Source organism: Triturus cristatus, chromosome 4_1 (genome assembly GCF_964204655.1).
Source record: "Triturus cristatus chromosome 4_1, aTriCri1.1, whole genome shotgun sequence".
Taxonomy (NCBI): Eukaryota; Metazoa; Chordata; class Amphibia; order Caudata; family Salamandridae; genus Triturus; species Triturus cristatus.
The window spans coordinates 729,283,571-729,299,097 of NC_140585.1; the positions used below are offsets into that span (position 1 = coordinate 729,283,571).

The following is a 15,527-nucleotide window of genomic DNA, read 5'->3' on the forward strand; positions in this document are numbered from 1 at the left end:
CTTCCAATACAAAGAACTACTTCGGAATATGCGGCAAGCATCTGATGTTGAACACGGTAATATTCTCAGGGATATTAGTGTAGGAATTCTCACGAAAGAGGGAAAACATCGAATAGAAAGTCGACTTAAGAAACTTTTTCCTACAACCAAGACAGCAGCAGAGCTAATGTTTAGTTTCATTGAATAAGAAAAATCAATTGTCTGCCTATAACCTACACTTCAAGAGTGCTCCTGTTTTACGAAAAATTACTAAAATTGTCAGAAGAAGAAATTTTGCAACTTACAGCAATAGACAACATGGAACACTAAGGTGTGACAGTACTCTTGAATGAAAAACTACAAGCGAAACTGGATTAATTGGAAAAGTCTGTATCCAGTACTGTAGAATTAGACAAATGTTCAAGTGTTTGCAAGAATTGTAAAGTAATTTTGAGCAGAAATTTAAATGTTGAGGAAGGATTAGTAAATGGAGCTATGGGTCACGTGATTGATTTAATCAACTTTCTAAATAGGAATGAGTTTGAATACGTGGCAATACAATTTGATCAGATTGATCACGTAAAGCAGTTTGGTAGATGTATTGCCCTCGTCCCTAGTCAGAAGCAGGCTGGACTACGGCAACGCTCTCTATGCAGGAACCTCAGCCAAACTCCAGAAAACGACTACAACGCATGCAGAACGCCTCTGCACGCCTCATCCTCGACATCCCCCGCCACATCACAGCCCACCTGAAAGACCTGCACTGGCTCCCCATCAACAAGAGGATCACCTTCAAGCTCCTCACCCACGCTCACAAAGCACAACACCAGACAAGCGTACCTCAACAAACGACTCTCACCTTCTACACCCCAAACCACCAGCTTCGCTCCGCTGACCTTGCCCTTGCCACCGTCCCCCACATCCAACGAGCGACCGCCGGCGGCAGATCATTCTCCCACCTTGCCGCAAAAACCTGGAACACCCTCCCCATCCGCCTGCGACAGACCCAGGACCTGCTGGCCTTCAGGAGACTCCTCAAGACCGGGCTGTTCGAGCAGTAGCAGCACCCACCCTCTTTCCCCCTCCCCCAGCGCCTTGAGACCCTCACGGGTGAGTAGTGCAGTCTACAAATGGATTGATTGTATGTTTTTTGCTTGTAAAAGACTTGCATGTTCGGAGGCAGCAGTGTCCAGTTTCTCTAACATACCCTATGACTATCCATACATTTCAAGGTTTAAGTGCAGATGCAGCTTTTATTAATATTGGCAGCACTGTGTTTAAAGAAGGTATGACATATGCACTCAAGTTAGAACATGGTCTGGTTTGTTTTTGGTTGAATTCGATTACAGCAAATTAAGTGCTGATGCAATTTGTCTCAAAGAGTACAATTGGTTAAGAAGAGTACATTCTCCTCATTCAGGACAGTATCTCATTTATGAAAAACAACTAATTTGGCCAAAGCAAAGGCTTACAAAGGATGCTACAGGGATTGCTGAAAAAAAGGAAAATAAAGAGAACAAGGAATCTCCAAGATGAAAAAAGTATAGAATGAAGGCGATATCCTAGGTTATCAGTTGTCAAACCCTTCTGGCGTCAACTGCTATGCAAACGATGTTCTCAATGTACTTTCAGTTGCCACATCTTGCCAATTAAATTGAACAGAAACTACTTAAGAGATTATGTGGTTTGCTGCATCATTTACATAGTGATGGGACTGTAATACACTGGGCTTCAGGCATTTGAGATATAGTAGATACATATAGTGGATCAGTACAATTTAACCAGAACACAACTAGATGCAGGGGAGTATATAAATGTCATCTAGTTTTAGAAGAAGAAATAAGTACTGCTGACTTAATTTGGACTGAGTTACTCAGGGAACAATGAGTGTGAAGACTGCTATTTCACTTGAAGTACACAAATAGATTCAAAGGGATTTCTTTATTTAACACACTCGGATTGCAAAACTGTGTCTTTTCAGAGATTGATCAAATAAGCTTACCAAAACAATACCTGCCTAAATTGTCGATCAGATGTTATGCCAACATTACATGTATGAAGAAGTGGAAAATATCTTAAATTAATGCTTCAATGATGCAGAGCAGATGGAATTAAATTAGAAACCCAGATTACAAACTTCAAAGCTGGACAAATGTCTTTTTCCGGAAGAAACTAGACTACTATGGCTATTAGCTTTCATCAAGGACTTCGAGCAACATCTGGACACTATACTATCTATTTAAAGAGTGAAACTGGATGGAAGGAATGTAATGACAGCAACCTCTGATCTCCGCTTCCCCCATGTGGCTGCCCCAACCCAGAAGTGATGCATCAGACACCACAGTGCACTCTGGTTGGGGAAGGGAGAGGGATCTGCCGTTGACCCAATCCTGGTTCGTTAGCCACCACTGCAATTGGTGTGCAGTACCCTCCGAGATCTGGACGACATCGGAAAGATTCCCAGGATGCTGCGCCACTGGAACTTCAGGTCACACTACAGAGCCTGCATATGCCACCTGGCATGGTCCACCAGCAGGATGCAGGAGGCCGTAAAGGCCAGCAGCCTCGGGGTCATTCTCACCGAAATCCAGGATGGAGGCTGAAACATCGGTATCCTATCACGAATATCCCGGACTCGCTGCCCGGGAGGATAGACCTGAAACTGCGCTGTGTCCTGAACCGCTCCGATGAAAAGGAGCTTCTGGGAGGGAATCAGGTGTGACTTTGGCACGCTGACTGTAAACCCCAGCGAATGCAGGAGGTCCGCCGTAGTCTGGAGGCGGTAGACGACAGCCTGGGGGGAGCCTGCCTTCAGCAGCCAGACATCGAGATATGGGAAGACTGGAATCCCTGATCTGCGCAGATGAGCTGCAACCACTGCCATCACTTTCGGTAACACCAGAGGGGTGCTGGTAAGGCCAAAGGGGGGCACGGTAAACTGAAAATGCTTGTGGCCTACCGTGAACCGGAGGTAACGCCTGTGGGCCGGCAGGACTCAGGATGTGGAAATAAGCATCCTGCAAGTCTAACACTACCATCCAGTCTCCAGGGTCAGGGGCAGACAAGAACCTGAGCGAATGTCAACAGTTTGAGCTTCTCCTTCCGGAGGAAGAGGTTGATGACCCTGAGATCCAAGATAGGACGCAGGGCTTTGTCCTTAGGCATCAAGAAGTAGTGGAAATAACAACCACAACCTACTTCTGGCACAAGGACTAGCCCAATGGCTCCCTTGGCCAAAAGAGCCATAACTTCCTGACGGAGAAGGGATAAGTGATCCTCCGACATGCGATATAGTGTTGATGGCATGAAGGGAGGGGTAGTCTTGAAGGGGAGGGAGTAGCCCCTTTGGACTATCTGCAAAACCCACCTGTCTGACACGATGTTGTGCCAGTGAGGGAGGTGATGGAAAATCCTGCCACCCACTGGCAACTGGTGGCCCCGAAAGGTCAGACGAGGGAGGCTTGGAGGCTGATGCAGAGGGACACTGGTGGACTGGCCTGCCCACTGGCCCCCAGACCCACAGCGCTGGGTCGCACGTTCCTGGCCGCGCAGAGGCTGAGTAGCTTCAGAGGCTGAGTAGCTTGCGCCTGCCTGTGGCCCTGGGTGGAAAGTGGTGGGGCACCCCTTCTGTAGCCACGAAAGGGGTGAAAGGGAGACTGAACAGGGCAAGAGGTGGCAGTGAAGCCCATGGATTTGGCCATAGCCCGAGAGTCCTTGAGGCACTCGAGCGCATTGTCCACCTTGTCGCCAAACAGGCGACGGCATCAAAGGGCATGTCCAAAAGGATCGATTGGACATCCCTGGAAAAGCCGGTGGGCCCCCTGGAAAAGCCGGTGGACCTCAGCCAGGGGTAGCGTCACAAGGCTACTAACCAAGAAATCTTTCTACCTAGCAAGTCAGCAGTATCCAGCCCACATCAAATGGCAAACTTTGCTGCATCTCTACCCTCTGCAACCACACAGGACAGTACAGTCCGGGTATCCTCCAGGCACTGTGGCCGAGCGATGGCGTCGGGCAAACATCTTATCCACCGGAGCCCCTGTGCTGGGTTTGGACCAAGTGCCCAGAAGGATGTCTTTGAGGGCCTCGTTGAAGGGCAGCAGGGGCTACAAAGAGGCTGCTGCCGGCTATAGCACCTCAGACAGGAGGTTAGTCCTGACTGCCATCGTAGGAAACTCAAGACCCAGGACCTCAGCCACCCTACGCAACATCAAAGCGTAGGAGGCTCCCTCCTCTGTGGCCACGGTAGCGGGAGAAAGCATACCAAAGTCTGGCATCACCCAACTTCTCTCTCTCCAGTCTGGCTCTTTTAGCTGGTCTGCCAGAGGGTCCACAGACCCCTCCCAGTCCTCCTCACCCTCCTCTGGCTGCCACTCAGGGCGCAAAGGAACGCCAGGATATAACAGCGGTACAAAAGTGTCGGTTGACACCGGTCCGGCTCTGTGTCCAAGTCGAGGGGGAGGTAGGGGTCTAAGCCAGCCGGGGACACAACCAGCGTCAGTGGAATCTGTGCCGGAGAGGTGTCGTGAGGTCAACCGGTTGCCAAACCGGATCCAGGCCTGGATCCCTGGGGCCCCTGCGGCGCCGAGGCCAGAGCCACCGGCATCGAAGGCCTAGAACCCCCAGCCGAGTCCACGGGGCCCAAAGGCGTGCCCGCCGAGTCGGGCTGCCCAAAGATGGAGTGGAGGGCTCCATAAAATGCCCGAGCTGGGCAGGGGATGCTCCGGCTCCTGGGAAGGGAGGGAAGCTCGGAGTCATCCCAACAGGCTCCACGGGCAGAGCCGAAGGACGATGACCTTCCGCATTGGCCCACGAAGAAGCAAAGTCGCTCTTCGCCTTCTTCTTGTGCTTCGACTTACCCGATGACGAAGACTACGGGGAGCGGACAGCTGGGCCTCCAGAAGCTTTCGAGACCGCTCCCGCAAAGACTTCGGGTTCATGGCCTGACAGTCAGAGCATGACTTCGGGTCATGGTCGCGCTCCAGACACCAGAGGCATACGAGGTGTGGGTTCGTGATGACAGATTTGTGACAGGAGTCACAAGTTTTGAAGCCGGTACGCCGATAGGACATTCCTACGTGCACCAGGAGTCGACAGAAAGAAAGAAAGAAAAGTCGACAAAGGTAGAAAAAAGAGCTTGTCAAAAAAGACTAAGGGTACCGCTCTCTCCGTATCGGCCCTGGCTAGCATGAAAAAATAAAGAACTGAAGTCAGTGTGCAGGGGCGGCATCTAAGTAGATACCGCAATGTACTTTCGCCGATCAAACCTCCAACGACGAGCGCGGAGTTGACCAACGCCACCTTCCGACAGGCAGGACTACTGCTGAGAAAAAAATTCTCTGGATCCAGTCTGACGCCTAGGGTTAATTCTAAAGTTAGGAATCTATAACTAATAGTCTCTTTCAGATATCTCCAACTAGGCATCACCTTTCGAAGGCGGCCCTCCAAATGGTTGGTCTTACTTTAGCATTTGGGCTAAGGTCCTGTAATGACTGCTCACCATCTGATGTCCTTCCTATGCCTACTTTTAAAAGAGTGGCTTATTCCAGCCATGACGATTAGATTATCTTGGATCTCAGGATAAAGCGTCATTCGGTAGCCATGAAAATTCGTGAGAGGGAAGAGAATCATCATAATCCCTTGGTCCTTACTGTGAAGGCCCTAATTGCCCGTGAACCATCATTTCTTTCACAGCCCCAAAGACACATTTTGGAGGTCACTTGCAACCATAGGAATATAAAGTGTGAAGCTGTGTGCTCTTCTCCTGAGTTGCTAGCAATTATGTACACTGATTCAGCTCTTCATATGGTGGAGATGCTTAATAATTGGGGAAGTAATGTTATGACTGTAGCTGAGTATGCCAAATTGTTTTCAGGACTTTAAAATGTCCTTAAGAATTTTAGGAAGATTTCTGATAAGGCTAACCAGGCTGGGTGGTTCTCTCATCAGTGTTGAGAGGCAAATATCTGCCTCCTTAAAGCTCTAAAGAAAGGAGTAAGTCATGAGATTAGGGACTGTAGAGTATTATGTTGGTCTGTTAAAAAGCAAGCCAATGCAAATTGGGAAAGGAATAGATGGAAAGACCTTGTAGAAGCCTCAGCTAATAATGACCTGAGGAAATTTTGGCGGTTTGTGAAACTGGGCTTTGGGAATTTACCTAAGCCAGAGGAATCATTTTGGGAACCTGCATTCATATTCACAGGAAACGGACTTGCTTTTCGAGAACAGAGAATAAGACTTTGACTGTCCTCCTGAGTCTACTCTTCAACCAGTCTTCACCCTAGCCGAGACAGCTGCAGCAGCCTCCTCTCAGAAGACGAGCAGGGCACCTGGCCTGGATAAGATCCCAGTAGATCTTTTAAAATCTGATCTAAGTATTTTGGTTCCCTTTATTAACACTGTTTCCAACACCATTTTGGACGGTGGAACGATCTCTGCTTCGTGGAAGGGGGCAGAGATCGTTCCAGTATTCAAAAAAGGAAGCCCAAACATTTTGTCCAATTACCGCCCAATCAGTATCCTCGACAACTTACAAAAGATTTTTGAAAACAGGTTTTGTAGAGATTAGACTGGATTGAGGATAATCATATTCATTCCCACCTCCAGGCAGGGTTCAGTTAAAAAACCAGTTTTATTGACCAGGTCTTCCGCTTTTTGATGACCAAGTGGAAGACTGCAGATGTTGGGGGAAGAGCCCTGTTTGTGGCGTTTATTGATCTTAGAGATGCTTTAGACCTGGACCCCAGGAATAAACTGGGGGAAGGGGTGTTTTTCATAGGCTAGAAATCTCTGATAATTTGTTAATCATCATGGTGTCATTGTGCAACTTCATGAGGGGAACTTTGTCAGGATTAATTGTGATGTGAATGGCGAATTGATTCAGAAAACAGACATCAATGAGCGTGTCCGCCAAGACTGTGTTTTAGCCTCCACTCTTTTCCTTTTGTATATTAATAACTGTGTTAACAGCCTGCACAATTGTGTCAACTATACCCTTATGCTAGCAGGGCCGTAAATTCCAGCCTTCTTCTTTGTAGACGATACTCTTCTGTTTGTTAAAACTAGGGCTAGTTTGCAAACCTTTGTTGACAGATTTCACGCGCTTTTCTTGTTCCACAGCCTTGAAATCATTGCACTAAAAACCAACCAAGTGACTTACAGCAAGAGTAAGAGGGTGATGGTAACGATTAACCTGAAGGAGGAAGTGTTGGAAAGGGTTAAGGAGTCGGATTACCTGGAGATCCGTTTGGGTGACTCTGGATCATGGGAGTCAGATTTCGGAATTCTAGAGCGGCCATCGTTAAACTTGTAGAAAATGGCATCCTGGTATTCAATTCTTCCAGCTATAGATAATTATATAGCCCAACTATGGGGTCACTAACCTATGGGTTCCTTGGGGACCAGTGAGAATGATTTTATAAGAGCTCTTAAAGACCTGGGAAGAGTAACCCCTTTAGCTCCACTTTGAATGGACCTTCATCTTAAACCAGTCATTGCGTTGGCTTCATTAAGCTGTTAAGTTTACTGGATCAGTGCATGGGCCATTGAGGAATTAAAGTCCTATAGAGAGAGTGTTGCGAATATTCTTAACCTACGCAGCACTAACAAGATCATGTGACTAGCCTATTGCAAGAAAACACTTTACGACCTAGGTTTAGGCAAATTTTGGGAAGAGCCTTCCTCCATTAAGCTTACTGCAGCTAATGTTGCTAAAACTAGATACTGGGAGAGAGCTATTTCCCAGAATGATTTGGCTAGTTCTGCAGGTAGTTGCACAATACGTTTTACTACATATGTGTGCCCAAAGCTGAGGAAGTTCTTGATTTTTGTTATCCAGTGCTTGCATGCTTTACTTGGAGTTTAGGTATGGTACTTTGCAGACATCTGCCTGTAGGGGAGCCAATTATTCTAAAAACATAAGTCCACCATGTGCCAGACATGCATGCTACCTGACAAAACTGAGAAGCATTTGTTATTGTTTTGCCCATATTATACTAGACCCAAGGCCAGGTGGATTGTTACTTTGTGCCGCCTGTTGGGGATGTCACATCGCAAGCATGCTTTCAGAATTAGTAAAAGTGATTCCTCCAGTGTAGTAGTGACCACAGTATCTAAATTTCTCTTTGCTGCGTGGTCAATCAGACTTCAAGTGACTTCTCGATTAACTACGATTAGTTCTGCCTAAGACTTTATGTACATTTTGTAGTGGTATGACCTGGTTTGCGCAAATCACATTTTGATGAACGTTAAGTGATTTTCTAGTTAAATCATTCCAACCAATCCTTTGTTTTACACTTTTGTAGGTTTTTTTTTTTTAAACTTGTTTTACCATTTTTTAATGAAATTTGCTTTAATTTTGACAGATCAAACATCATATTCAGTGTATTAATACATACCAAAAAATAAATAAACTTGAGCTGGAGTAGGATTTTTTTTTTTTCAGAATGAACGTTTCTTACAGGTCAGGGCTCCCCCAAACAAGGCAAGTTGTGAGTCTGGGGCTTCATATGTGACTTTAATCTATGGATTTGGAATCTGGGTTGCGGCTTCTTGTCTTTAGATGTAGCTCTGAGGTCCAAGGAAGAAGAGGAATGTAGGGATTTACAAAAGCAATTCTGACGGAGGACCATGAAAACGTTGGGTTCTCGACTCAATGGCCTGTATGTGCATGGGCGGACATAAGAAACAGGCTTAAGTATCACTATGTAGACACTTGCACCATGTACATTGATGATGGAGAAATCACTGAAATCTGCTACTTACAGTCCATGCAGTACTTCAAGATGACATTGTTAGAATAAACATCATTAAAGAAAATAATATATACAAAAAGGTAGCCACCCTGGAAAAAAGTAAGGGAGGTTAAGGTTTCAAGGGTGTCTCCATCACGTGAGGTGAAATTGGTGATTTACATGGTGACTGATTTCCATGACCTACTTCAATGCCCATAAGCAGTTGTGCAAACAAATTTGAGTGACTGGAATGGACCTGGATCTATTTCATAAGATGTTGAACTTGTGCAAGAAAGAATGCCAACAGAAACTGTGTATCTATATTTTCAATGTTTAGTAATCAATTCAACAACCTACATTTTTGAGCATAGAGTAACATTTTGTCCTCTGCTGCTATATTTATGCTTGGAATTTAATTTTCTCAGAATATTGCCAAACCGATTTATTCACAGAATTGCAAATTTACATGCATTTTAGCTAATCCCCACGAATTAGAACATAGATGCAAAATAAATACTTCAAGGTCATGAACTCTAATATACACATGAGTACAGTAAATAGTAAACTTACCTTTTGTTCTAGAGTTGCTGTGGCCTTTTCTTTTTCCTTTTCTAGAACATTTTGTGCTTTTTTTAAAGATTCTGTTGCCTTTAATAATTTTTCTTTGGTATCTCCAAGCTCCTTCGATAAAAAACCATTCTCTAACTTCAGTTTCTGAACTTCTCCTAATAAAATGTCATGCTTGGCACACATCTCCTTCTCCTTATCAATGGCACTGAGACTTAATTTCTGTAAGTCTTCTTTAAGCGAGTGCTTTTCTTCCTCTAGCTTTGTTTGTTGCTGTTTTGCTTGTTCTAGGCACTCAATTTTCTTTTTCAAGTCCAACGCATTGCTGGATGCTCTAAAAAGTGAAGAACAGGTACATGCTTAAAGATTCTTCGGAGTAAACATTCACAGCTGAGCATCTAATTCCATTTTATGATACACACACTAAGCAATCTTGGTCTCTACAAGAAGGTTTACTGTATGAGAAGAACACGTAAAGTAAACCCAGGATTACACAAAAACACAAAAAAGTGCACTTTCACAAAAGAATCGAAAAGCTATTGCAACTCTAGTCTTAAGACCATCCCATCAAGCCTTCAAAATTCATGACTGCTCGAGTGGTGTCTAACCAAGAAATGGAAAAGAGTAAACACACTCCAGACTTTTTAGGGTACCTGCTGATTATCTCGCTGGTAGGTAATTCTTATCCACGGAGGTGGAGTATAACAAGAGCATCAAATATTGATTCTTAAGCTTGATGACAGGCTACATAGATTAAAACAAAAGAGGGATATGGGGCGTTTGTAGGTCCAGCATACGAGCCCCAGAGAATCAGATTTAGAGTTATGCAGTTCCTATGGGTGGAAGGAGAGAGACAGAGGCTAGGTCGGTAAAACACCCTTACCCTAAGGTGGAGACGGGGAGTCTCCCAATTTCAGAAAAGGGGCACTCACACACCCGGTTGAGTGTCATGCTTCATCATAGGGCATGCTCCTCGGCTGCAATGCCCGACAGGCACCCTATGAGGGGCTCTTTGTCAGAGATATTTTTCCTAAGCTGTTGGGTGTGGGGCCTCATGGTGTAGATGTGGATAGAGTACGTGAGGGAATGGTGTGGGAAGGGATAAAATAGGGCGCAACGGTGCTCCAAAATCAATTGAATCTGCGAGCCCACTGATACCAAGCAAAAACAGCAATGGTGTCACCGCTGATATAATGGTCAGAGCTGCCTAAAAGTTAGTGGTCAAAATGTTTCTCGTCTTGTGCGTCAGGGATCACATAGACCATAAATCATAATTGATCAACTTAAAATAGACAAAGCAGCCTCTGAAGTAAAAACATGCTAAATCTCATGCAAGGGTGGTTAGTGCAACTAAAGCAGTGTTTAGCCGGGTAAAAACAGGGAAGCAAAACGTGACATATGTGAAACTCAACAAGGTACTGAGGTGAAGGTGGTGGAAAACCAACCACCGTCAAGCTAATGTAGCATAAGACTAATCTGATGTGGGTGGTAGTAAGACTACGTCATGTACAGGCAGAGGGTGTACGTCACAGTTGTTAACGTCCTAATGGTTGCAAAGTAAAAGAAGGGTTTGCCAATAGTTGGGAGCATCAAGAGAGATGAGCTACAGTGAACGACACGCTAGCACTGTCGACACACAAGCGGCGTCCACGGGGACAGAGTAGTACTTCCAGTTCAGCAGGAATCCATTGCTGTGAACCTACCCCTCATTCTGCCTGCTCAGAAGAGTGAGGGGGGTGTGTGTAGGAGCAGCATAAGTACCGGGCGAGCTGTTGGATCCTGCACGGGTCTTGGACGTGGGCCAGTCACCCGTGGAGAGAGTGCTGGGTGTCACGAGTACTGCTTGAGGGAGCTCGGCTACAGAAGGTGAAGGCGGGTGCCATATTGGGTAAGGGATCGTGGTCGTAAAGACCATAGGGATTCCCCAGAGTGTGGAACAGCAGCAGGATGCCAACAGAGGATTAATAAATAAGGGTAAGGTCACAAGGTACCTACAGGCACTCAGTGGTAGTGCCAGTTGCAACGGTATACAATAGAAATTGCACTACAAAATATTTTATTGATAATACCAATGTACTAAGATATGTTGGTGGTCGGTAACATTAGGGGATGTAGAGAAATGTAGAGACGTGGTTTTGGAAATATAGGAACAGTGATCGCCCAGCTGGAAAACGCTCATAGCAGATGTGGACACAGGGAGGGATGTCTTTTAGCTCAGGGCAGGCAGGAAATGTCAGTTGTCTGTTAGCTAGAGGAGGGTAAAACAACACCCAAGAGGGGCATGGGTGACCCTGAACGCATGAAAATTAGTTGAAGCGCTCAGTGGGGGGTGAGACAAACAGGTGGTCCGTGACCAGGGGCAATGGTGGAGCGGGGCAGTTAGGCTGCAAAGACCCTATATATAGCAAAGGATGGTGGGCATAGCTTTAGTAAGGGAGCTGTGTGGAGGGCTTATCTATTGACCTCACTCCATGGAAGCCCATTCCTGTCGCAGGACAAGTGGAAAATCCAAAGCTGTTCTTTTCTAAAGAGTGCTGCCCTGTTGATGTGTGGGTGAAGCCTGCGCAGGAGGGAAATCAAAGCCTCCTCCACACCCATGTTTCCCATCATTACCCACAACTTCTCCCGGCTTACAGTGTCAAAAGTACTGGACAAGTCCATGAAGGACAGCTGGATGGAACACTTCCTGGCCCTCATGTACTTGCCCATCACCAGTGACAAGTTAAGGCACTGCTCGGTGGTGCCCATCCCTCTCCTGAAGCCAAACTGCGATCTTGCCAATACCCTATTGTCAGTCGCCCATGTTTCAAGTCGGGCAAGGACAACCCTCCCTAGCAACTTTACCGCAGTGTCAATAAGTGAGATTGGCCTATAGCAGGCGTGGTCACTTCGGTTACCTTTCCTGAATACGGGGACATCGATGGCCTCTATCCAGGATGGAGGGATTGGGCCAATAATCGCTGCCCTAAAAACGTTGGTCAGCACTGGAGCCCATAACTCTGGATTACTTTAAAAAAAAGATCTACAGGGACCCAATCAGGACCTGGCGCTTTCATGCAGACTCCTTTAGCTATGGCTTCCTCAACCTCAACCACTGTGATAGATAAACTTAACTCAGAAGCCGAGGTTAATTTTAAAGGCAAATCCCCACTGGAGCATCTAGTTGACCATGGGGGTTAAAAATGGCAGAAAAAATGAGTTTTCCAAGCCTGCCCTGTGATCAGGGAATCTATCCTCCTCACATCTTCTGTGAAAAAAGGACGATTTATAACCTCCCAAAAAGTTTGAGTCTTTGAGGGAGCTAGCTCTCTCAAGGTCGTTCCAAGCTAATGACCTTAGTTCTGCCTGCCACTGCTTAACTGTGGTTTTATAGAGCTTCCTGGCAATTTTAATGTGTGCCCAGTCACAAGGATTAGCATGGAGGGTCAATTTTAATACTTTTTGAGCGTTAGAGCAAGCAGCGTTAAACCACCTGGTCTCTGGAAGATTCCTGACCTTAACTGATTTGGTCAGGTTTTTTGCTATATCTGCGCATATCAGTTCGAAATCACGAATGATCTCGGATGGGGAAACACCATAGTGGAGACACCTCACGATTGAGTCATAATTATCTCTAATAATTTTGGACTCAAAATCAGATGGATTTACTTTGTTCCAGTTGAGTCTTACCCCTTTATTTGGATTAATAAGTATAGGGCGATCATCAACTTTCCCAGGCTGGGCTATTATGCTAAAAGTAACTGTCAGGGGGTTGTGATCACTGGTAATATTTGGCTCCACCTCGAAATCCTCAACAAGTACTAAAAACGTCTGTGAAATAAACAAAATCAATACAACTTTCCTTACCCCCTCCAACAAAAGTGGGACACTGTATTAGGCGGTTGCTGGCCAAATCATTAATGAGGGCCAAGTCATTTTACACGATGATAGAATTTAAAGCCTCGCCCTGAGGAGTAAGAACAAAATGCGGGAGGGTTGCCCCACTGTGTTTAGCAAACCGCAAGCATAGTTAGAACTATGTGGGCAGGAGGAACAATTAAAATCCACTAACCAAAAAATGCATAGAGGTTGACATTTCTCAGCAGTTTTGCCAATTTCATCCCGCAGGGCCTCTATAACCTGACAGTTGTTTTGGTTAAAAATATTGTAGTACCAATTTACAATTAAAAGCTTGACCTGTAACATTTTAACAATTAAAATTAGTTGGTACCAGGGAGTTGTGACGACAGGGGTAATTTTTATGGCCTTGTATTTTACTGCAATCATAACAACCAACCCTCCTTTAGCTCTTCCTGCTGGGGAAGGTATTGCGTGGACCGTGTAAGAGCAATAGCCACTCAGCACTATGTCTTCCTTATACCACGTCTCCTGTAGGCAAACATCAAAACCTTTAATATAATTTAGCCACACCTCAATCATTTTGGATCGAATACCTGCTATGTTCAATGCTCTAACCACCATTGCATGAGATTTTTTGTCCTTTTATTTGTATAGGTCGGTCCATCTCATAAAAAGATACCTCAATACTAGGTTTCCGAGCGTTTGATTAATCCCTGAGAGAATCACAGGACCAACCACTGTGTTGATCGTGCAGTTACATCCTTTGGTCCTGACGAATTGCCACATGATCCCTGACACACAAGGTGAGAAACATGTTGACCACCAACTTGTAGCCACCTCTGACCATTATATCAGTGGTGACACCATTGGTGTTTTTACTTGCGACCAGTTGGCTCGTAGATTAAATTGATTTTGGAGCACCATTGTGCCCCATTTTATCCCTTCCCACACCATTCCTTCACGTACCCTATCCACATCTACAATACGAGGCCCCACACCACAACTAAAGGCTTGGGAAAAAGATCTCCGACAAAGAGCCCTTCACAGGGTGCCCATCCGGCGTTGCAGCGCTGGCCTGACGTTGAGCATGCCCTATGATGAAGCATGACACCCAACCAGGTGTGGGAGGGCCCCTTTTCCAAAACTGGGAGACACCCTGTCTCCACCTTAGGGTAAGGGTGTTTTACCGACCTAGCCTCTGCCTCCCTCCTTCCTACCACCCAAAGGAACTGCATACCTCTTCCTCTAAAAAGGTTACATAGATTGTCAGGCAAATGTATCAGATGTACTGGTTATCTTGCCCTTTGTAAATATAAGAAGTTACTTACCTTCTGTAACAATTTATCTAGTAGAGACACATATTAGTTGTTGATTCGTTACCTTAGAATTTCCCCCAGGCGTTAGTCTGGATGTGGAGTTTCTTCTTCAGCAGTACACCTGTGCATCGTTAGGTGGCATTGGTCGGCTCTGCATCTGTTGTCGGCACCGTAATTACATCTCAGAACCTATATAGACGCCGCTTATGCGTGCAGACATCAGTTCTTAACACGACTTTACACGCCAGAAGCGCAGAGCCATGAAAGAGACAGACCACTGGTATGTCAAAACTACGGCTCTGTAGGGAGTCCCTACCCCTAGAAATCAGTTCCCAGAGCCAGGAGGATGGGTGGGGCAGTAAGTAATCTGCAACTAATATATCTATCTGCCAGATGGAATATGCTATTTACCAGTATGCATCTGTTCTTGGCATGTAGAGCTGCAGAGCCATACACTTAGGATAGTAGATCGCCATCTGGTGTTGGGCTCGGATGCTTGCAGGTTGTTGTTGTCTTCGGAAGAAGTCTTTGTGGTCACGAGATAGGTGACTCCTCCCTTGGACGACAGTGCGCATTGGGCATCAACTCCATCGTTAGATTGTTTTTCGCCATGATGGGAAATGATGGAGTTTGTAGAAAAGAGAGAGATGTCCATGTATGTTGTCTAAGTAAGACAATGCTGAAACAGATACAGGTCCAGCGGAGATGGGTGGGCGTGTGTGGCTCTGCAGCTCTACATGCCAAGAACAGATGCGTATTGGTAAGTAGCACATTACGTTCGAGGCATATGAGCTGCAGATCACACACTTAGGATAGACTATATAGCAGTATCTCCCCTAGCGGTGGTCACCTGTATCGGTTGCAGCAGTTTGAAATAAAGTTTTAAGGACAGCCTGACCCACAGAAGCTTGTTGCTTTGCTTGCACGTCAACACAATAGTGTTTAGTGAAGGTGTGTGTTGTAGACCATGTGGCTGCCTTACAAATATCTTCTAAGGGAATGTTTCCTAAGAAAGCCATGGAAGCCCATAATTTGCGTGTGGAATGCGCTCTAGGGGGAACAGTTAGTGTGCGTTTAGCCTTGTGGTAGCAAA

At 45.7% G+C, this 15,527-nt stretch overlaps 1 protein-coding gene across 2 annotated transcripts in view; it reads right to left on the bottom strand.

The window, feature by feature from the left end:
* Nucleotides 1-15,527, bottom strand: part of EEA1 (early endosome antigen 1) — a 603,471-nt gene that overhangs the window by 271,315 nt on the left and 316,629 nt on the right. For both annotated transcript variants that reach the window (XM_085653202.1, XM_085653203.1), the window contains exon 19: nucleotides 9,282-9,612. In XM_085653202.1, the coding sequence (XP_085509328.1) occupies nucleotides 9,282-9,612 (331 nt within the window). The remainder of the gene's footprint in view (nucleotides 1-9,281; nucleotides 9,613-15,527) is intronic.